Source organism: Juglans microcarpa x Juglans regia, chromosome 3D, assembly GCF_004785595.1.
Source record: "Juglans microcarpa x Juglans regia isolate MS1-56 chromosome 3D, Jm3101_v1.0, whole genome shotgun sequence".
NCBI lineage: Eukaryota > Viridiplantae > Streptophyta > Magnoliopsida > Fagales > Juglandaceae > Juglans > Juglans microcarpa x Juglans regia.
The window spans coordinates 9,422,747-9,444,492 of NC_054598.1; the positions used below are offsets into that span (position 1 = coordinate 9,422,747).

Sequence of the window (21,746 nt, forward strand, 5' to 3'; positions counted from 1 at the left end):
TTACTATTTACTTCCATATCCTATACTTACAGTTTTTTTCATAGGATGTGGAGTGTGGAGCAGTGAATAATGGTTGATGAAAAAATTTTTCTTAAAGTTATGTGTGTGTGTGTGTGTGTGTTTGAAAAAAATGAAAATCAAAAACCGAGTTGTACTAGGTTGAGCGGCTAGCATATCCCACAACCGCACAAACAAATTTTTTTTTTTTTTGAAAAAAAAAATTAATCACATTCTTCATAATATACAAAATGACTAACAAGCAAACGTAAAATTAGTAACTGTTGTATTTCGTATTTTAGCCGTTGTATTCAAAACTACTATTTTTTTTAGACTCTAATTGAGAGGAATTTTGAAAAAGAAGCCCGTTGGAGAAATATATTAGTGGCTCGAATATTTATAAAGAAGGATATCGTTTTGTATTGTTTATTTTACAATGTTCCTCCATAATTGCAAAACTTCGTGTCTGTAGAGAGAAAGAAACGGAGCAACTCAGAATCACCTAGACATTGTAGAGAGATTGTAGAGAGAAAGAAAACCCTGTAGAGAGATTGCGGTATTTGGGTTTGAAGAGCTAGCGATGACTCAGACTCACCCAGACACTGAAGGAGGAGAGACGTGCAACAGTTGTTCAAGTGTTTCTATCATCATTGTTGTTGAGCTTGGGAGGCGTTATTTACTATAACTCTCAATAACAACAAGAGAGGCCTCCAAAGTTGTCGTTCCCCTGCAATTGCCAGAGGTACTTCAAAATTCCTTTTTAAGTTCTCAGTTCATCTCTGTTTGTCCACTTTTTGATCTGTTGGTTTTATATGAAATTCCTTTTTCGCTTCATTGGATTGAATCTGCAATCGGATTTTCTTTTATGATGTGATTTGCTTTCTTTTACCTGTTAGCTAGATTTATGACATTAGGGCTTTTATTTCCATATGAGAAATCTGATAGAATCTAAAGCGGGTTTTCTTTTCGATCCAATTTGGATTATCCATTCTTAAATTTTTTTCTATTGAATTTCAAAAGACCCATATGAATTTAGTTTCTTTTGATTTTTTTTTAGTCAATCATAATTCCTAGTTTGCTCATTTCATTTTCTGTTCAAAGGGTTGCTAAAAAAACTTTTGCTTTGGCTGCCAGAGTGTAGCGAAGAGAGAAAGAGAGAGATCGTTCTTCTGCTTCTTCACACGCTCACAAGTCGATATAATTCGTCCTTATCCTTCATCTCTCTTATTTCATCGCAATAATTTCCACGTAAAAGTTTTTGTAATTCCACCAAACTCAAATATCCAAGAAACGTAACTCTCTATCTCTTCCCCCTCCCCCTGGCGTCTCCCTCCCTCCCTCCCTGTGGTAATGTTTTTTTTCTAGTTTTTTCTTTTAGTTATAAATTCTCACATTTTCCTTGAATTTTGTACATGTTCTGGTTAATTCAATAGGATTGTATTGTATCAGTAATGTAGTGGCATTTTATCAGACTGTTTTTGTTTGTTTGTTTGGATTTTCTCATTTTACAATGAAAAACAAATTTACGCACACACGGTTTCCATGCTTTTCTGAACAGTCGTTTTATCGATTTTGATTTAGTAGGATGCATGAAACTAAAATAAATCTACGAGTAAAAGTTGAAAATGGATACCATGTTGAAAATTTTAACTTTCTTTAATTCTTTCAAATCTTCCACAAACCCCAGAAGAATTTTTACAGCGAACTCGACTAATTTTTCCAAGTGTTGGGGCATTCATTTCCTACAATCGATGCTGAAAAAAAAGTGTATGGGCTTCTCTATTAATTATTGCATCCTATTTTGTGGATTAATTGCTTGTCTATTGCATTAAAGTGGGTTAGTGACATTACTTTGCTCTTGTTTTTCAACCAAATCTTGGTACGCTTATTTTTGTATTGTTCTCTTTAATTAGTGTTTGTTTTTTGCATTGTTGTATTTGTGTTGATAATCTCACGAAGTGTCAAAGTATACACATTTTTGTTGGAAAAAAGGGACCGAATACAAGAATTTATTGATTATGCTAATAGTGTAGAATATATCTTGCCGATAAAATTCTTCTACAATCTTAGTTTTTGGTAGAACCAAAAGATGCACGAAAGTTTAAACATTTTCAACTTAACAATATGCCACAATTTAATGTCTTAGACAATGAGATCCATTTTTATTGATTAAAAGATATTATTTTGTATTTTTTCACCCTTTTGTATTCGCTTGATATAAAATCCACTTTTACTAATTAAAAACATAAATAGAATCATTTCTTCCATGAGATCCTAAAACAATAAGTAGGTTACATCGTTAAGTGCTGCACAAGTTTTACAAGCAGGCAAAGCTCTCTCTGTATCTCTAAATTCCGATTGAAGTTGTACGACGAAGAAACTCCAATTAGTTATATTTGGACATTAGAAACACTTTTTTTTTTAAATATATGTACTACTTTGCCTTATATTTTGAAATGACAACTCTATTGTTTCTTTTGCATTTTAGACAATATCTACGATAAGGAACATATTGTGATCCCTAAAAACAATCATAAAAAAATTGAATGCTTATTAATTGCTAGAGCTGTCATCGTACCCAACATTCTGATGGCTTCAAGGAGGTATACTTTGGACTAACTATTTATTTTGATGTTTATTCTTTGTATAATGCACTCTCTCTCCCCTTCAATAATAATTGCTTTTACTAAGAAATATATATATATATATAATATATATTATAACCCTAAAGATATATATAATCTATTTTATTAGTTTAAGAATAATTATTATCATTTCTTCCACCATATTCTATAAGGATAAGTTAGTTTTTAAAGTATCTGGATATGTACAGGTTCAACAAGCAGGTGGATGTATTATTTCTTCCTTTTGAGTAGAACTTTGTATGTGTACATGGATGCGGGTGTGTGTGGGTGGATGTGTGCTTGCGGGTGAGCATGCTCGTGCGTGCGTGGGAGTGTGGGTGCACATGCGGGTGGTATTGGTTAAAACTATATAACTTTGCAAGTAAGCAAAGGCAAAGGTATCGTTTTTTGCTTTCGAGTAGAGCTCTCAATTACTCTCACTTTCCCTAATTGTCTCTATAAGTATTTTTTCTTGTTTTTGAATAGAGCTTTGTTCGTGTTTAGCTGTGGGATGGTTGCGTGCTTGTGTATATATGTGGTTGGTATGGGTGGGTGAGTGTGTGTGTGTGTGCGCGCGCGCGCGCATGCAAGTGTGTCTGGTGTGTGTGTTTGACTGTAAGGTGTGTGCGGGTGTGGGTGAATGAGGGTGTGTTGGCAGGTACATGCATTGTGCGCGTGCATGCATGCACATATGTGCACGTGTGTGTTTAGTTGTATGGGTGTGTGTTCAGGTGTTCGTGAGTATGTTTGGGTGTGTGTAGATGTGCTGGCTTGCATGTGTTCGTGAGTGTGTGTGTAGGTGTGCATGCGTCCATGTGTTGTTTGGGTGTGTGGGTGTGTGTGCGGTGCTTTCATGCTTGTGTGCATGTGTGCAGGTGTGCTTGTGTGTGTATGTTTGATATTGTAGGTGTGTGTGCGAGTACGTGTGTGCATTTTTGTGTGGTATTGGTTGAAGCTATACATTTCTACAATCATGCAAAGGTTCTGTTTCATACTTTTGAGTTGAGTAAATGTCTCTCACTCTTAATCTTGTTATTTATCTCTAAGTGTATTGTTTCTTATTTTTTAGTAGATCTATGTTTGTGTGTGCGTGCATGCACGCATTTGTATGTGTCTATGTGGGTTGGAGGGTGGGTTTGCGGGTTTGGGTGTGGGTTGGGTTGTGTGCGTCTGGGTGTGTGTATTTGGTGCGCACGTCTGTGCATGGTATTGCTTGAAGCCGTATAAGTTCTCTAAGCATGCAAAGGTACCGTCCTAATTTTTCAATACAACTCTCTCACTCACTCACTCTTTATTTATTTTTTTTTGTCTGTGTGTGATATTGGATTGAATTTGCATAAAGGATGAAATTTCAATTAGTTGTATTCAGACTCTAGAGCTGTATTCAGAGGAAGGCAATTACTTTTCTTTTCATTTCAGATTAAATCTATTACAAGGAAGATATTGCGATTTTACTAATAGAATGCATATTGATTAATGGAGTTGTGGTGCCAAACATTCTAATGGCTTTAATAAGAGATAATTTAGATTAACTTTTTGTTTTTGTTATAATGTTTAATTTTGGGTTTCAGCATATGCGAGCGGTGTGTGTGTTCGGGTGTGTCTATGCATGTGTGTTTGGGTGTGTGGGTGCGTGCAAATGTGCATGTGTGCATGTGAGTGGGTGCGTGCGTGGGTGCATGCACTTGTGTACGGGTGTGTGGTTTTGGTTGAACCTGTATAGTCTACAAGCATGAAAAGATACCGTTTCTTGCTTTTGAGTATAGCTTTCTCACTCTCACTCTCACTCTTTTTATTTGTTCTATGAGTATTGTTTCTTATTTTTTAGTAGAGCTTTATTTTTTTGTGGCTGTGGGATGTATGCATACGTGGGATGTATGCGTGTGATCAGGTGGGCGTGAAGGTGTGTTTGCCGGTACGCACTTGCGTTTGTGTGCATGTGTGCTTGTATGCATGTTTGGGTGTGTAGGAATGTGATTGTATGTGCCGGTGTGCGTGCATTTGTGTATATACGTGTATTTCGAGATGTGCTTACGTGTGTGTGTGCAGATGTGCGTGTGTTTGGGTGTGTGTTAGAGTGCGTGTGTGTGGGTGGATGTATGGTACTTGCGTGTGTGTGCACGTTTGTGTGCATGCATGTGGGTGTGTATGGTTGCCGGTGTGGGTGCGGGTGTTTAAGGGTTTGTTTGTGGGTACGTGCATGCGTTTATGTGCATGTGTGCTTGTGTGTAGATGTGCATGCGTGTGTTTGGGTGTCTGCAGATGTGCGTGCATGTTAGTGCAAATGTGCGTGAGTCCTTGTTTGTGTGGGTGTGCGAGTACGTACGTGCGCGTGTTCGTAAGTGTGTGAGCAGGAATGTGTCTGCGCTTGTTATTTGGGTGTTTGGTGTGTGTGGTGATGTCGTGCGTGTGTTCAGGTGTGCGGCATGTGTGTGCTTGGTATTGTGGGTGCGGGTGTGGGTGCATGAGGGTTTATTTGTGGGTATGTGCGTATGTGTGGCATTGATTGAAGCTGTACATTTCTACAATCATGCAAAGGTTATGTTTCTTACTTTTGAGTAAATGTCTTTCACTCTGAATATTGTTATTCTCTGTTTGTATTGTTTATTATTTTTTATTAGATCTCTATTTGTGTGTACACGTGTGGGCACATTTGCTTGTGTCTATGTGGGTGGGTGGGTTTGCAGGTTTTTGTGTGGGTTGGGTTGTGCTCTTCTGGGTGTGTCTTTGGTACGCACGTGTGTGCATGATATTGTTTGAAGCTGTACAAGTTCTATAAGCATGCAAATGTATCGTTTCTAACATTTCACCACAACTCTCTCTCTATTTTTTTTTGTCTTTATGTATATTGGATCGAATCTATATAAAGGAGGAAACTTCAATTAGTTATATTCGGACCCTAGAGTTGCTTTTTTTAATATATGTACCTCCTGGAAAGCAATTTTTTTTTCCTTTCAGATTATCTTTATGACAAAGAAGATATTGCTATTACAAATAGAATGCTAATTGATTGCTTTAGTTGTCGTGCCCAACATTCTAATGGCTTCAATAAGGTATAATCTAGACAAACTTTTTATTCTTCTTATGATGCTTAATTTTGGGAGTAAGCTCGTGTGTATATGCACTTATATACGGGTGCGTGGTATTGGTTAAACTTGCACAGTCTTACAAGCATGCGAATGTATTGTTTCTTGCTTTTGAGTATAGCTCTCTCACTCCCACTTTTGCTATTTGTCTTTATGCGTATATTGTTTCTTGTTTTTAAGTAGAGCTCTATTTTTCTATGGCTTTGGGATGCATGCGTGCGTGGATATATGTGTGTGTTGAAGTGGGCGTGAAGTTGTGTTTGTAGGTACGCGCGTGCGTTTGTGTGCTTGTATTAATGTTTGGGTATGTGGGGATTTGTATGTGTGTGCCGGTGTGCGTGCGTTTGTGTATATACGTGTGTGTCAAGATGTACATGCGTGTGTGGGAAGATGTGCGTGTGTTTGGGCGTGTGTAGTTGCGGGTGCTTGAGGGTTTGTTTGCAAGTACGTGCGTGTGTGCATGTGTGTGTGCAAGTTTGCATGCGTGTGTTTGGATATATGCAGATGTGTGTGCATGTTTGTTTGGGTGTATGGGTTCGTACACCCGTGTGTACGTGAGTGTGTGTGCAGGTGTGCATGCACGCACGTGTTGTTTGCATGTGTGGGTGTGTGTGCTTGGTAATGTGGGCATGTGTGCGGGTGCATGAAGGTTTGTTTGTGGATACTTGTGTGCATTTTTGTGTGGTATTGGTTAAAGCTGTACATTTTTACAGTTATGCAAAGATTTTATTTTTTTTACCTAAGAGTGATTGTCTCACTCTCATTCTTGCTATATGTTTCTGTGTGTATTGTTTCTTATTTATTTAGTAGATCTCTATTTTTGTGCGGGTACGTGGGCGCATTTGTCTGTGTCATGTGGGTGGGTTTTCAGGTTTGGGTGTGGGTTGGGTTGTGCGTTTGGGTGTGTGTATTTAGTGTGCATATGCGTGTATAGTATTGGTTGAAGCTGTACAAGTTTTATAAGCATGCAAAGGTACCGTTTCTAACTTCTTAATATAACTCTCTCACTCACTCAATTTTTTGTCTCTGTGTGTGTATTGGATCGAATCTGTGTAAAGGAGAAAACTTCACTTAGTTGTATTCAAATCCTAGTGGTGTTTTTTTAAAAAAAATATTTGTATCTCATGTACGACAATTTTTATTTTTTTTTTCATTTCTGATTATATCTATGATAGGTAAGATATTGCATTTACTAATGGAATGCTTATGGATTGTTGGAGCTATCATGTCCAAAATTCTAATGGCTTCAATAAGGTATAGTTTGTACTAACCTTTTGTTTTTGTTATGATGTGTAATCTTAGGCATTAGCGCATGTGAGCGGGTGTGTGTGCCGGTGGGTGTGAGTATCTTTCCAGCACGTCTATGCATTCACGTGTGCGTGCGTGTCTGTGAAAGTGTCGTGCACGCGCGAGTGTTTGTATTTTTTGGTGTGGTGTTGGTGCACTTGTGTGTTATGGTTTGTGGGTGTGGGTGTGATTGCGTGCAGGTGTGCGTGCATGCATGTGTGTTTTTGTGTGTGCGCGAGTGTGTTTTGTTGCGGGTGCGTGAGGGTGTGTTTGCAGGAACCATGCATCATGCGCGTGTGTGCAAGAGTGCTTTTGTGTGTTATGGTTTATAGGTGTATGTGAGTGTGTATCTGTATGGGTGTGTGGGCATTTGCAATTGTGCGTGCGTGTGTTTGGGTGTGTGTTTAGGGCACTTGCGTTAGGGTGTGTTTGCATGTACGTGAGTGAGTTTGTATGCATGTGTGCTTGTAATGTGTGTGTAGGTCCTCGCGCGTGTACTTGTTGTTTTGGTGTGTGGGTGTTTACGGTGCTATCGTGCATGTGTGCAGGTGTGTATGCCTGTGTTTGCGTTTGTGTGCATGTGTGCTTGTATACACATGTGTGGGAGTGTGGGTGTGTGCCAATGTGTGTGCTTTTGAGTATATATGTGTTTCGTGATGTGCTTGTGTCTGAGTGTGGGTGTGTGTGCATGTTTGCGTGTATGTGTTTGGGTGTGGGTGCTTGTGGTTGCGGGTATAGGTGTTTGACGATTAGTTTGCGGGTACGTACTTGCATTTGTTTGCGTGTGTGCATGTGTACTTGTGTCTGGATGTGTGTGCAGGTGTGCATGTGTGTGTTTGGGTGACTGTAGATGTGTGTACTTGTTAGTGCAGATGTGCGTGTGTACTTGTTTGTTTGGGTATGCAAGTACGTATGTCCGTTCGTGAGTGTGTGCTAATATGCGCTCGCATGCGTTTGTTTGAGTGTTTGATGTGTGTGGTGCTTGCATCCTTGCGTGTGCTTGGTATTGTGGCGCGTCTACAAGTGCGGGTGCATTAGGGTTTGTTTACGGGTATGTGCGTGCGTTTATATGCGTGTGTAGATGTGTGTGCATGTTTGTTTGAGTGCACGGGTCTGTACGGCCATGTGTATATGAGTGTGTGTAAGTGCGTGTGCGACGTGTTGTTTTGGTGTGTGGCTGTCTGCGGTGCTATCGTGCATGTGTGCAGGTGTGCATGTGTGTTTGGTTTTGTATGTGTTTGTGCGGGTGTGTAAGGGTTTGTTTGCAGCTACGTGCGTGCGTTTCTGTGTGGTATTGGATGAAATTGTACATTTCTACAATCATGCAAATGTTTTGTTTCTTACTTTTGAGTAAATGTCTCTCGCTTTGAATCTTGGTATTTTGTCTTTGTTTATATTGTTTCTTATTTTTTAGTAGATCTTTGTTTGTGTGTGCATGCGTGCGCGCGCGCGCATTTGTTAGTGTGTATGTGGGTGGGTGGGTTTGTAGGTTTTGGTGTGGGTTGGGTTGTGTGCGTTTGGGTGTGTGTATTTGGGGCGCATGTGTGCGTAGAATATTGGTCGAAGCTGTACAAGTTCTATAGCATGCAAAGATATTGTTTCTAACTTTTTAATACAACTCTTTTACTTGCTCTCCCTATTTTTTGTCTTTGTGTGTATATTAAATTGAATCTATGTAAAAGAGGAAACTGCAATTAGTTATATTCCAATCCTAGAGTTATTTTTTTTAATATATGTACGACCTATCTGGTAATTACTTTTCTTTTCCTTTCAGATTATCTCTACGACAAGGAAGATATTGAGATTGCTAATGGAATGCTTAGTAATTACTTGAGTTGTCGTGCCCAACATTCTAATTGCTTCAATAAAGTATAATATGGACTAACTTTTTCTTTTTGTTATGATATTTAATTTAGGGAGTCAGCCTGTGTGCAGGTGGGTGCATGCACTTGTGTACGAGTGTGTGTATTTGGTGTGTACGTGTGTGCATGGTATCGGTTAAAGCTGTGCAAGTTCTATAATCGTGCAAAAGTACGAATTCTAACTTTTCACTACGACACTCTCACTCTCTCTCTCTCTATTTTTTGTCTCAACGTGTATATTGAATCAAATCTGTATAAGGAGGAAACTTCAATTAGTTGTATTCGAACCCTAAAGTTGTTTTTTTTAATTTATGTACGACGTGGAAGGCAAAACTAATTTTCTTTTTCTTTTCAGGTTATCTTTGTGACAATGAAGATATTGCGATTAGTAATGGAATGGTTATTGATTGCTTGAGCTGTCCTACCCAACATTTTAATGGCTTCAATAAGGTATAATCTGGACTAACTTTTTGTTTTTGTTATGCTGTTTAATTTTGGGCGTCAGTGCATACGAGCGGGTGGGTGAGTGTGTGTGCGGCTGTGCGAAGATGTATGTGTGGGTGCATGCATGCGCTTGTGTTTGTGTGTGTGGTATTAGTTGAACCTACACAGTTCTACAAATATGCAAAAATATTGTTTTTTAGCTTTTGAGTATAACTCTCTCATTCACACTCTTGCAATTTGTCTCTATGAGTATTGTTTCTTGTTTTTTAGTAGAACTTTGATTTTCTGTGACTTTAGAACGCATGCATGAGTGGATGTATGTGTGTTTGCAAGTACGCGCATGCATTTGTGTGCATGTGTTCTTGTATGCATGTTTGAGTGTGTTGGGGTGTGTATGTGTGTGATGGTGTGCATACGTTTGTGTATATACGTATAGATGTGCGTGTGTTTGGGTGTTCAAGTGTGTGTGTGTGGGTGTGTTTGGTGCTTGTGTGAGTGTGAGTGTGCAAATTTGCGTTCGTGTTTGTTTGGGTGTGTGGTTGCTGGTGTAGGTGCTTGAGGGATTGTTTGTGAGTACATGCGTGCATTTGCATGCGTGTGTGCATGTGTGTCAATGTGTGTATGCGTGTGTTTGGGTGTGTGTGCAGGTATGTATGCGTGTGTCTGCGTTTGTGTGCATGTATACATTTTTGGGTGTGTATGTGTATACTTGTGAGCATGCTTTTGAGTATATACATGTGTTTCGTGATGTGCTTGCATGTGTGCTAATGTGCTTGTGTCCGAGTGCATGTGTGTGGGTGTGTGTGCGTTTGTATGCATATGTGCTTGTATACATGTTTGGGTGTGTGGGGGTGTGTGCTTGTGAGCATGTTTTTGAGCATATACATATGTTTCGTGATGTGCTTGCGTGTGTGTGTTGATGTGCGTGTGTTCGAGTGGGTGTGTGTGTGTGTGGGTAGGTGTGTGTGGTTGCGGGTACGAGTGCTTGAGTGTTTGTTTGTTGGTGCGTGCGTGCGTTTGTTTGCGTGTGTGCATGTGTGCTTGTGTTTGGAGGTGTGTGTGCAGGTGTGCATGCGTGTGTTTGGGTGTCTGTAGATGTGCGTGTGTGTTAGTGCAGATGTGCATGTGTGCTTGTTTATTTGGGTGTGCGGGTGCGTACGTCCGCTTGTTCGTGAGTGTGTGTGCTAGTATTCGCACGCGTGCGTATTGTTTGGGTGTTTGGTGTGTGTGCTGCTTACGTGCATGTGTGCTCGATATTGTGGCATGTTTGCGGGTACGGGTGCATTAGGGTTTGTTTACGGGTACATGCGTGCGTTTATGTGCTTGTGTTTGGATGTATGCAGATATGTATGTGTTTGTTTAGGTGTACGAGAGTCTCTGTATGCTTGTGTGTACGTGTATGTGCAGGTGTGTGTGTGTGTGCACATGCATATTGTTTTGGTGTGGCTGTTTGCGATTCTATCGTGCGTGTGTGCAGGTGAGCGTGTGTGTTTGGTTTTGTGGGGGTGCGAGTGAGTGAGGGTTTGTTTGCGGCTATGTGAGTGTATTTTTTTGTGGTATTGGTTGAACTTGTACATTTCTACAATCATGCAAATGTTTGGTTTCTTATTTTTGAGTAAATGTCTCACTTTGAATCCTTGCTATTTGTCTCTGTTTGTATTATTTCTTATTTTTTAGTACATCTCTATTTGTGCGTCCGTGCGCGTGCACACAAACAACTCTCTTACTTTTCAATATGGATCTCTCACTAAATCTCACTATTTTTTGTTTTTATGTGTATATTGGATTGAATCTGTGTAAAGGAGGAAACTGCAAATAGTTGTATTCCGACCCTAGAGTTGCTTTTTTAATATATATACGACTTGACTGGCAATTACTTTTCTTTTCCTTTCAGGTTAGGTTTGCAATAAGGAAGATGTTGCGATTGTTAATGGAATGTTTAGTGATTACTTAAGTTGTATCGTGCCCAACATTCTAATCGCTTCAATAAGGTATAATCTGGACTAGCATTTTGTTTTTGTTAGGATGTTTAATTTCAAGAGTCAGCCTATGCGCGGGTGGGTGCATGCACTTGTGTACGGATGTGTATTTTTGGTGCGCACGTGCGTGCACGATATTGGTTAAAGCTGTGCAAGTTCTACAACTATGCAAATGTACCGTTTCTAACTTTTCACTATGACACTCTCACTCTCTCTATTTTTTGTCTTTGTGTATATTGGATCGAATCTGTATAAGGAAGAAACTTCAATTAGTTGTATTCGGACCCTAGAGTTGCTTTCTTTAATATATGTACGACCTAGAAGGCAAATACTTTTCTTTTTCTTTTCAGGTTATCTTTGTGACAAGGAAGATATTGCGATTAGTAATGAAATGGTTATTGATTGCTTGAGCTATCCTGCCCAACATTCTAATGGCTTCCATAATGTATAATCTGAACTAACTTTTTATTTTTGTTATGCTGTTTAATTTTGGACGTCAGCTCATGTGAGTTGGTGGGTGCGTGTGTGTACGGTTGTGCGAAAATGTGCGTGTGGGTGCATGCATGCACTTGTGTATGTGTGTGTGGTATTGGTTGAACCTACATAGTTCTACAAGCTTACAAATGTATTGTTTTTTAGCTTTTAAGTATAGCTCTGTCACTCCAACTCTTGATATTTGTCTTTATGAGTATTGCTTCTTGTTTTTTAGTAAAACTCTGATTTTCTATAGCTTTGGGATTCATGCGTGAGTAGATGTATGTGTGTTTATAGGTACGCGCGTGTGTTTGTGTGCATGTGTGCTTGAATGCATGTTTGAGTGTGTAGGGGTGTGTATGTGTGTGCCGGTGTGCATGCATTTATGTATATAAGCATTTGTCGAGATGTGCATGCATGTGTGTGCAGATGTGTGTGTTTGGGTGTTCAGGTGTGTGTGTGTGGGTGTGTTTGATGCTTGCGTGGGTGTGCAGGTTTGCGTGCATGTGTGTTTGGGTATATGGTTCCAGGTGCAGGTGCTTGATGGATTGTTTGTAGGTACGTGATTGCATTTGCGTGCATGTGTGTCGATGTGTGTGTGCAGATGTGTATGCGTTTGTGTGCATGTATACATGTTTGGGTGTGTGGGTGTGTGGGTGTGTGTATGTGCGTGCCTGTGTGCATGCTTTTGAGTATATACATGTGTTTCGTGAAGTCTTTGCGTGTGTGTGCTGATGTGCGTGTGTCCGAGTGCGTGTGTGTGTGTGGGTGTGTGTGCAGGTGTGTATGCGTTTGTTTGCGTTTGTATGCATGTGTGCTTGTATACATGTTTGGGTGTGTGGGTGTGTGTGTGTGCGCGCCTGTGTGCATGCTTTTGAGTAGTTTCATGATGTGCTTGTGTGTGTGTGGTTGCGGGTACGGGTACGGGTATGGGTACGGGTACGGGTGCGGGTGCTTGAGGGTTTGTTTACAGGTGCGTGTGTGCGTTTATTTGCGTGTGTGCATGTGTGCTTGTGTCTGGATGTGTGTGCATGTGTTTGGGTGTCTGCAGATGTGCGTGCTTGTTAATGCAGATGTGCATGTGTGCTTGTTTGTTTGGGTGTGTGGATACGTACGTCCACTTGTTCATGAATGTGTGTGCTAGTATGTGTGCATGTGCGTATTGTTTGGGTGTTTAGTGTGTGTGGTGCTTACGTACATGTGTGTGCTCGGTAGTGTGGCGCGTTTGCAGGTGTAGGTGCATTAGGGTTTGTTTACTGGTACGTGCGTGCGTGCTTTTATGTGCGTGTATCTGGGTGTGTGAGGAAAAAATATATTATTAAATTTATAATATATTATTATTATTTTGACTAATAAATGGATAATCATCTAACATGGACATAAGTTTTGAGTAGACTGCCAAATGCAAAATTCCGTCATATTTTGTAAATTTTATATCTGTATTTGCATCATTCAATACTAATGCTCTAAGGAAAAAAATAAAAAATAAAAAAATCATGTGTGGTGTGTAGTTTGGAAATGATGAATTTAATTTTTCTTATTTATATAATGAATAATAATAGAAAAGTATAGGTACCTATCATTTATATCGGATTGTGTGTTTTTTTTAGTATTTATGTTTGTATATTTTTTAGTATTGTATTTTTTATTTTTTAGTATTTTTTATTTAAAAATACAAAAAAAAAAAAATTAAAAAAGAACACAATGCACTAGTAGGTCCCAATTCGGTACGGACTCTTGGTGGGAGTAGCACAGTCCCCGTAATAACATATACAAGCCCTAAATATTTAAGTTTTGCACAAATATTTTATATAAAAAAGTGAATTTCATTACTAAAAAAATATGTAAAAATTACTTTTTTAACCTATATTTTTACAAGAAAAAGTTACATAAAATTTATGCATTTTCAACTTGTCCCTGCATTACAAATTTACAAGTGCGGAGGCTGTTAGCTTAGGATGTTTTTCTGTGCATACATTTGCCTTGTGGTGTAAACCAATAGAAGTCAATTCTGGTGTAAACTAATATACGAAAAAGGTACGTTTTGGATGATCAAGCCTTTCATTTTAACCCTTAAATTATTTAAATATTGTAGTATACTTTTTGAATTATTAAAATGATAAAATAGACAATATCGATTAAAATATATACAAATTAACTTTCATTCATTCACATTTTAACGAGACACATCTGGTGATCAATTTGGAAAATTTAGGTTTTTTTTCTGTTTTGTTTTCATAACTATTAACAATTCTTCTCGTCTCATATAATCATTACAATTTTTTTAATTTCTCACACAAAATAAAATAAATAATTCAATTTTTTCAAATTCTAAAATAAAAAAAATATTAAAAAAAATATTATAATAATATTTTATTTAACTTTCAACTTTAATTTTATCTCATTTCATATGCGAAAACAAACAAGACAATTTACATTGTTTACTATCTCATAAACTGCAAAACTTAAGATGAATAACATATATCTTAACCCTTAGTGATTGACTCAAGTGGTAAAGACATTGGGCTTGGTGATATGCTCATTTCAGGTCTAAGATTCAAATTTCCTTATATGCAAATAATTTTTAGGGGTCATTGGATTGAGAGATTTTTTTTTTGAATTATCCGATGTGCACTTGCGGGAAACTCCTTACTGGAGACCTGTGCACCCTCGAGATTAGTTGAGATGCTGTTCTTAGACACCCGGTGCCAATTAAAAATAAAAAAAACTTATATCTTGAAGAAGACTTGTTAATGGTAATGGATGCTACTTCCAAGCCAATTTTGATGCAGGGGATCTGAGCTCAATAATGCTTGGCTGACAGATTCGACTTTAATAGCAATAGAAGACTATCTCGAAAATGTAGATCAGTGCAAAAAAGAAAGAAAATGATGAAAATTTCTCAGTTGGGCGAGGAGTGACATTCATCGGTTGACGAGAAAATGGATATGATATTACACACGTGTCAGTATTTTAGTCATAACTTTAGCTGTGAGTGTTAGAATTGCACATATGACCTCAATTCAGAAAGCTCTCTTTTGCACACACGTTATGTTCATTAAGTTATGCCTAATGGTCCTCATTTCGAGTCCAAAATTAGTTGTTTTCCATTTTAAATTGTTACTTTAAGTTTTTTTTTATTTTTATTTTATTTTTATGGTAGTGTTTATTTTGAATAACGATTTTATTCTAAATTTTCAGCTATATTTTAATAAGATATTTATTTTATTATGTATTTTATTATTTGGTCATAATTATAATTTGTTTCCTTAGTTATTTAAGCCCGACTTGTGAGATTCAGAAGATATATTCAATTTTTATAAAGAAACCCTAATTTCATGATTTTCTTGCTGTTTGCATTTTCTCAATCTTAATCTCAATCTCTAGTTTTTGTTGGTTCGCTGATAATCAAAATAATATTTATTCTGCTTGGTGCCAATCTCTAGTTTCCGTCAAGACAATTAAAGACATAAATTCCCTTATCCAGATTCCGTCAATCCGGAAGGACGAAATTCATTGAAGAGCTAGTTTTTTATAAATATAACGTGATTAAATGTGCTGCCAATCTCATTGTTTAAACCCCTTGGTTCAGCTACACTCTCATGATTAAGGGGCAATTCAACTCTTTAATGTTAATAGAGATTCTCTTAAGCTGTATTTAGATAGTAAACTGAATTGAGTTCTCTATAAATAATAGTGAATTGAGATTGTGGGTGACTTCTGTCAGGTCTACCAAAAATAAGTTTAAATATGTTTCGATATTAAGATAATTTTAGATGTATTTATGAGAAGTTAAAAAAGATTATAGGTCTCGCATGTAATGAGGTGTTGAGTTGAAAAAGGTTATAGGTCTCACGTGTAAAAATGTTTTGAGTTGAGATAAATTTAGTGATTTGAGAGTTTGATATTTAGATATTAGAAGAGATCTAATCTGAATTGAATTCAGTTAAACTGAGTGCATCTAAAGAATTAAACTAGCCCTTAATCTGTTTATCTCAATTGAACGATCTAATGCACATAATTATTAATTATTCATATGGGTTAATAGTATCTAGGAATCTTACGTAATAATGTTTGGGTTAATATTATGTAAGAATCTTACATAATAACGTTAAATATTATTGGAATCATTATCCATAATCTCTATGAAACATCTATCCATAATCCAACCTCTTAAAAATTGAGGAAGAGCGGTGATACTCTGCTGTCTGAATAGCATCGTTCTATTTAACCGTTAGGCCATTTTGACATTTTCTTTATTTTTCATTTTTTTTAAATATTTTTTTAATATATTTAAATATTTTTAAAAAATAAAAACATACACTAATATATTAAAAAACTTTTAAAAAAATAAACATACAAGCGGTTCAAATGAGTGAGTAAACTATCATTTTCTAATGAGGAAGTTTGTGGACAGCACGATTATATAGAGCTCATGGAAATAGTCTACAAAACGACACCGTAAGTCTCCTTACACATGTATCAGTACCAAAAGCACCTGCAATACCAAATGTTTAGGGTTTAGCCGTTCTGCTTCATATCCGACTATATGTGGGCCGCTCTACGATCTCGCTCCCTCCTATTTTCAGCTCAATCTTCATCATCTTCTGCATTCTTCCGACCATGGAAGCAAGGGCTTCTCGGCCTCAACTTCACCACCTCCGCTTCGTCCTCTACCAGTGATAGAGGCCTGCTGGATCTTCAGGAGATCGAGAATGTTCTGAGTGACGTTAGAGCAGACAACGTGAAGGTCATACCGGCCCCGAAGCACTGTGACTGGGCCGATTTCATGGTGGTCGCCACCGGTAGGTCTACCTGGCACGTCAAGAATATTGCTCAAGCCCTAATCTATAAGGCAGGTTCGGTCCCTTCTCCGTTTTGCTCAGCCTTCTAGTTTCCGTTTGGTTTCCGGGAATATACGGGAGGAAGATAAAACGAGAAGGATCTTTGAGTTCAGCGTAGGACCTTTTTCTTCCCACTTAGTTGCCAGACGGAATATAATAGCGAAAATAGTTCAAGCTCTGCTTCATTTTTGTTCATATGTAATGCCTTCAGCTGTTATCTTTGATTAAGAAAAGATTGAATTCCCAATTCCCTGTTTACTTTTTGAGAATTTTGAGGAAATTCATGGAGAACAGAACACCAAGGCTTTTATGCTGTATTAATCATGGAAAAAGAAAAGGGAAATTGGGCAGATAATGATAAGTCTAAGAAGCAAAATATTTTCCACCTTTCTTCTCAATGGCTAATATGTAACGCTGTTTTGTGATTAGCTATTTCTCCTCATCTGTCTAAGTTCTTTACTTATTATTTTTTGTGCGATTATGTTATTTTGAATGAATAGGCTAAGCAAAAGCAGAAAGGAGCGGCTCGGTTAGTGCTGCCAAGCGTGGAAGGGGAAGAGGGAGGAAAGTGGATTGTCATCGACTCGGGTCAGTGCCGCTCTTGTAGAATTCCCAATGCGGCTGTTTTCAAAGTGTTTAGAACTTACATTCTGTTATAACCGGTACCATCCCCTAATTCTACTGCAAGATACTGAACAGTCAGGAATAAACTAGCTGTCGATATGCCAACCATTAGTTAATGGTGAATGGTGCTTGCACTTCAAGGGGAATTCAAAATGGTTAATTGGATGTCCTGTATATTCATTTATAATGTCCATATTATACTTTTCACAATGTTTGGATCTAATGACATCGTTTGTTGGTACCATATATTTATCTATTTGTGTTCTTTATAGTGGTGTTTTGTTTTGTTTTTTCTTGTTCAGGCAAAGTGATTGTTCATGCTCTTGATGAGAAGGCTAGAGAATACTACAATTTGGAGGGTCTGTGGACCACAGACAAATCCCAAAACGACACGGCCCAGGTACTTTGAGTTTTGTTATAAACTTTCTCGCACTCATTAGCTTATGCTGAATTGTAAAGGGAATATTTAAACGTATATACTGAAAATAGTCATTGATCATCACTTGGTTTTGGCCGTGGTTAATTTGACTCTTAACACCTACAAGTTGGAATTCACATTAGTGCTTCTGCCCAATCTTTGGACGCTGATGCTCTCTGCTCTTTTCTCCAATGCTGCCAGCCATGTGTTGGGACTTTTTTGTGTGAAGCCTAGTTTTGTTAGTGGCGGTCAGGTTGATGACCCAACCAAGGATTTGTTATAGTATTTTGGTAGATCTTCAATGAACTTGTATCAGCCCAAGCAAGATGTAGGCATATTGCCAACCACATTAATTTGGTTATCATCGAAAATAAATTTATCTCTAGCTCCGTGGACGTAGGCACATTGCTGAACTATGTAAATCTTATATCGTGTATGATTGGTTCCACCTTTTTTTTTTTTTTCTCTTATCGTTCCTAACACTATGCTGCCACGATGCTCCAGCATGGTGGTGCATGACAAACACCCTCCCTGTGACCTCACTGTGCAGATGGATTTTTGGTGGCAGTGGCTGCATCTATGCTATATGCAGGCATGGCTGCACACATCATCTATTTGGAGGGATGAATAGTCATTTGAATGAGTAATGATACCCACACAACACATTTCACAACATATTTCACAACACATGTTGCAAAATAAGGGTATTTTTGTAAAATGATGTTAGTTTTATAAGGTATTTTACAAAAATACCGATCCTTTTAAAACTTTGTTGTGTAAAGTGTTGTGAAATGTGATGTGTGTTTATCATTTTTCTAGAAAGGATGGGGATTCTCTGCAATTCAGGCAGCTAATTGAGAGAGGGGCCTGTGGGACCCCCCGCTTGAGCAGGTGCCTGGGTAGGTGAGGCTCGCATGCCCCCTCTCATTTCCCCTGTATGCATTGCTGATTGCAGGATCCTGGGTCGTTTGTGAAAAGCGCAAATAGTTTCTTTTCCTTAATCTCCTGCATGCACAATTAAGCATGTTATATTTTTTTTTGATAAGTAATAATATTATGTATATATATCAATAGGAGTAACCAAGTACATATACGCACTAATATTATATTAAACAATGGCCGGTACATATACGCACTAAGGGCCAGTCACCAATCACAGTGAAAAGGCTTGATGGACGAATGAATATGATTTTGATTGGCTGTATTTTACCAGGAGTTTTAACCATTTTTGGTTTCAATACCCCTACGAGTTTTTGGTTATTCGGCTGTGTTTGGATGCTAATACGATCTCAGATGATTTGAGTTAATCTATGAATAATCATGTTTTGTAGGTCCCATTAAGATGTGTTTGAATGTAAATAGGTTGAGATAGGTGTTTACATGTATGAAGTAGATTGAGATGAGTTTAACTTTTTTTATAGGAAGTTGAAAAAGTAGTGGGTCCCATTAATGATTGGGTTGAGATTAGTTCAACAACCAAACACAGCTAGTCATTGAAATGCTGATTCTAATTTTGACCTTGCCAAACCAGGGGTTGGGCAGGGGAGGATGAGGGAGAGGTATGCTTTTGTTAGCCACCATGAAAGGTTACCTCTTGTTTTAGAAATTGCAAAAGCCATAATGCAATTCAAGATGTCTGTTAGTTAGAAAAGCCAAGCCAAGACAACGGTAGAAACCTCATTAATCCCTTGTTCAGCATGGGTGATTATTGTTCTTCGAAACTGAGAATGAGAAATCGTATGAACACTTTTCTCTAGTATTTTTCATTCCTTATTTATTTATTTTTTTTAAAAAAGCAGCATGCCAGTATTGGTGTTTTTGCCTTCTCTTGCTTGTAGATGCAAAATATTTTAAGCTGCACGTTTACCCCTGTATGAGCTCATCTTTTTAACGTGTTCAGGATTTGGAAAAAGCTTTCGTGAAGGTTCGTCCCAAGAACAACTCCAAAAAACGACCGCAACAAAGTGCATGATGCTTTTGCCCATACGATGTAGTTTGTCCAACTCAACGTTCTAGTTTCTATGTCATAAAGCTTCATGTAAACTGTGGATTGTTATCTATTCAGGTTGTTCTTGCATGCCTCCCAACGTGGATACATTAAATCGCTGTCTCTGCTTCTTCTGGGCTTGGAGATGTGGGTGTCATAATGTTCTGTTCTCAGGGGACCAACAAAGGAGATTATTAATGGGCAATCTCTGCCGCCCAGCATTTACCACTGGTCCTGCCGCCCAGTCTTTTTTTTTTTTTTTTTTACTTTTTTCATTTCACATTTTTTTAATACATTTAAATATTTTTAAAAAATAAAAAAAATACACCAATACACTTAAAAACACTTCTTTAATCACTAAGTGTAAAAAAAAAAAAAAAAAAAATTTTGCCAAGCGGTCAAAAAGAGCGGCCAAGTTGGGGCGGTATACTAGTGTTTTTCATTATTAATTAGTAGAAATAGTTAGGAAGAAATGATCCATGAAAAATTTTAAGTCACATTTGAACATGTTTTCATAGAAGAGACGTCATGGCCACAATCGGAATCCGTTGAAATTATTGTAAAGGATGAGAATATTTTTCTCACAAAATTTTTTTGGCTTTTTTTTAACATGTATTTTTTAATACTTTTAAATATTTTTTTCAAAAAAAATTTCACAACATTATTTAAAAATTCTTCCTTAATTACGAAGTAAAGAGTAATGATATACATACAACACATTGTACAACAATGTAATAAAATAAGGATATTTTTGTAAAATAATATTATTTTTATAAGATATTTTATAAAAATGCTCATTATTTAAAATATAGTTATGTAAAACGTTGTAAAAAATATTATGTATAAATCATTTTTCTTCTTTATAATTACCATGAAAAATTCTAGCAAGGACGGCCCACAATGGTTGCGTTCTGGTGGAATACAGAATCGTAGACAAGATTTTGTTTCAACGCGAAGAAATTGCACTTTTGATCACAATAACAAGGAAAATCAATTATACAATAAGCAAGTTTGGCGCTGGTTTCACTATTTTTAAAATTACATACTCTATAACTATTATTCCAATAACAATATCATGAAAAACTTGCTATTTACACAACGGGCTCACGCATGTTTTTCCAGAAAAAAAGATTTTTTGTACACTTCTAAATATATTTTCATACGATAGATACCACCATCTTCATAAGGCGATCTGAATTTTCTCAAAACAAATCTTCCACCTAAATAATTCTTCAAATGGCAAACACAAGTTTCAAGAAGACTCGTTCGGATGTCAGCACCTCTTTAAAACTAAGGGTGTAAATTTAAACCGAAAAATTAGTCTAGACCGGACTGGTTGGACTGATTATGAATCGGTCTGGTCCGGGACTGGTTTTTGTAATGTAAAAACCAGTCGGAATCGGTCCAGTTCCGGTTTTACGATTTCTCGGACTGGTTGATAAAAATATATATATATATAAAATAATATTTTATATATAAGTTTTATACAAAATTAATATTATACAAAATATTTTATATATATAAGTTTTATATATAATGCATAATTATATGTGGAATTTTTATATATAATATATATAATTATATATCATACATGAAATAATTTCATATTATAATTTATAAATTTTAACATAAAATGTTAATCTTAAATGTGAACATTTGTAATTTGTTTGATCATATGTTATTAATATAATTATATATAAGATAACGTTATTATAAAATAAAAATTTAATCTTAAAAATGAAAATTTAATTGATCATATATTATATAGCTATACTAATATATAGTTTATAACTAATACTAATATATAACTATAATAATAGTCTAATATTAATACTATTATATAGTCTAAGAATTTATATAGCTATACAAATATATAAGTTTATAACTAATACTAATAGTCTAATATAAACTATAATTATACTTATACTAATATAGTTATACTAAATCACTATAAGTTTATAACTAATACTAATATATAGTTTATAACTAATACTAATATATAACTATACTAATAGTCTAATATTAATACTATTATATAGTCTAATATATTATATAGCTACACTAATATATAAGTCTATAGCTATTTAACTAATACTAATAGTTTAATATAGACTATAGTT

General features: G+C 36.8%; 1 protein-coding gene and 1 long non-coding RNA gene across 7 annotated transcripts; both read left to right on the forward strand.

The window, feature by feature from the left end:
• Positions 1 to 362: 362 nt before the first annotated feature.
• Positions 363 to 14,965, forward strand: LOC121254400. 6 transcript variants are annotated; one of them, XR_005938625.1, is made up of 5 exons: positions 363 to 739; positions 1,699 to 1,764; positions 2,486 to 2,600; positions 8,769 to 9,025; positions 11,195 to 11,686. It is a non-coding gene; the product is annotated as an uncharacterized LOC121254400 (long non-coding RNA). The 6 variants fall into 6 exon arrangements; XR_005938626.1 differs by lacking the exons at positions 363 to 739; positions 1,699 to 1,764 and adding an exon at positions 747 to 1,188; XR_005938627.1 differs by lacking the exons at positions 363 to 739; positions 1,699 to 1,764; positions 2,486 to 2,600 and adding an exon at positions 5,277 to 5,410.
• A 1,263-nt stretch (positions 14,966 to 16,228) lies between these two features.
• LOC121254401 (protein Iojap-related, mitochondrial) lies at positions 16,229 to 19,716 on the forward strand. The gene is made up of 4 exons (XM_041154425.1): positions 16,229 to 16,608; positions 17,098 to 17,185; positions 17,524 to 17,621; positions 19,540 to 19,716. The coding sequence occupies exons 1-4, from the start codon at positions 16,303 to 16,305 to the stop codon at positions 19,609 to 19,611; spliced, it is 564 nt and encodes a 187-aa protein (XP_041010359.1). The 5' UTR covers positions 16,229 to 16,302; the 3' UTR covers positions 19,612 to 19,716.
• The last annotated feature ends 2,030 nt before the right edge of the window (positions 19,717 to 21,746 follow it).

Bases quoted from the DNA above. Each gene is read 5' to 3' on its own strand.
- LOC121254401 (XM_041154425.1), top strand. From the start codon at position 16,303: ATGTGGGCCGCTCTACGATCTCGCTCCCTCCTATTTTCAGCTCAATCT. The intron at 16,609-17,097 runs GCAGGTTCGGTC...TTGAATGAATAG, and splicing joins CTCAAGCCCTAATCTATAAG to GCTAAGCAAAAGCAGAAAGG. The intron at 17,186-17,523 runs GTCAGTGCCGCT...TTTCTTGTTCAG, and splicing joins GTGGATTGTCATCGACTCGG to GCAAAGTGATTGTTCATGCT.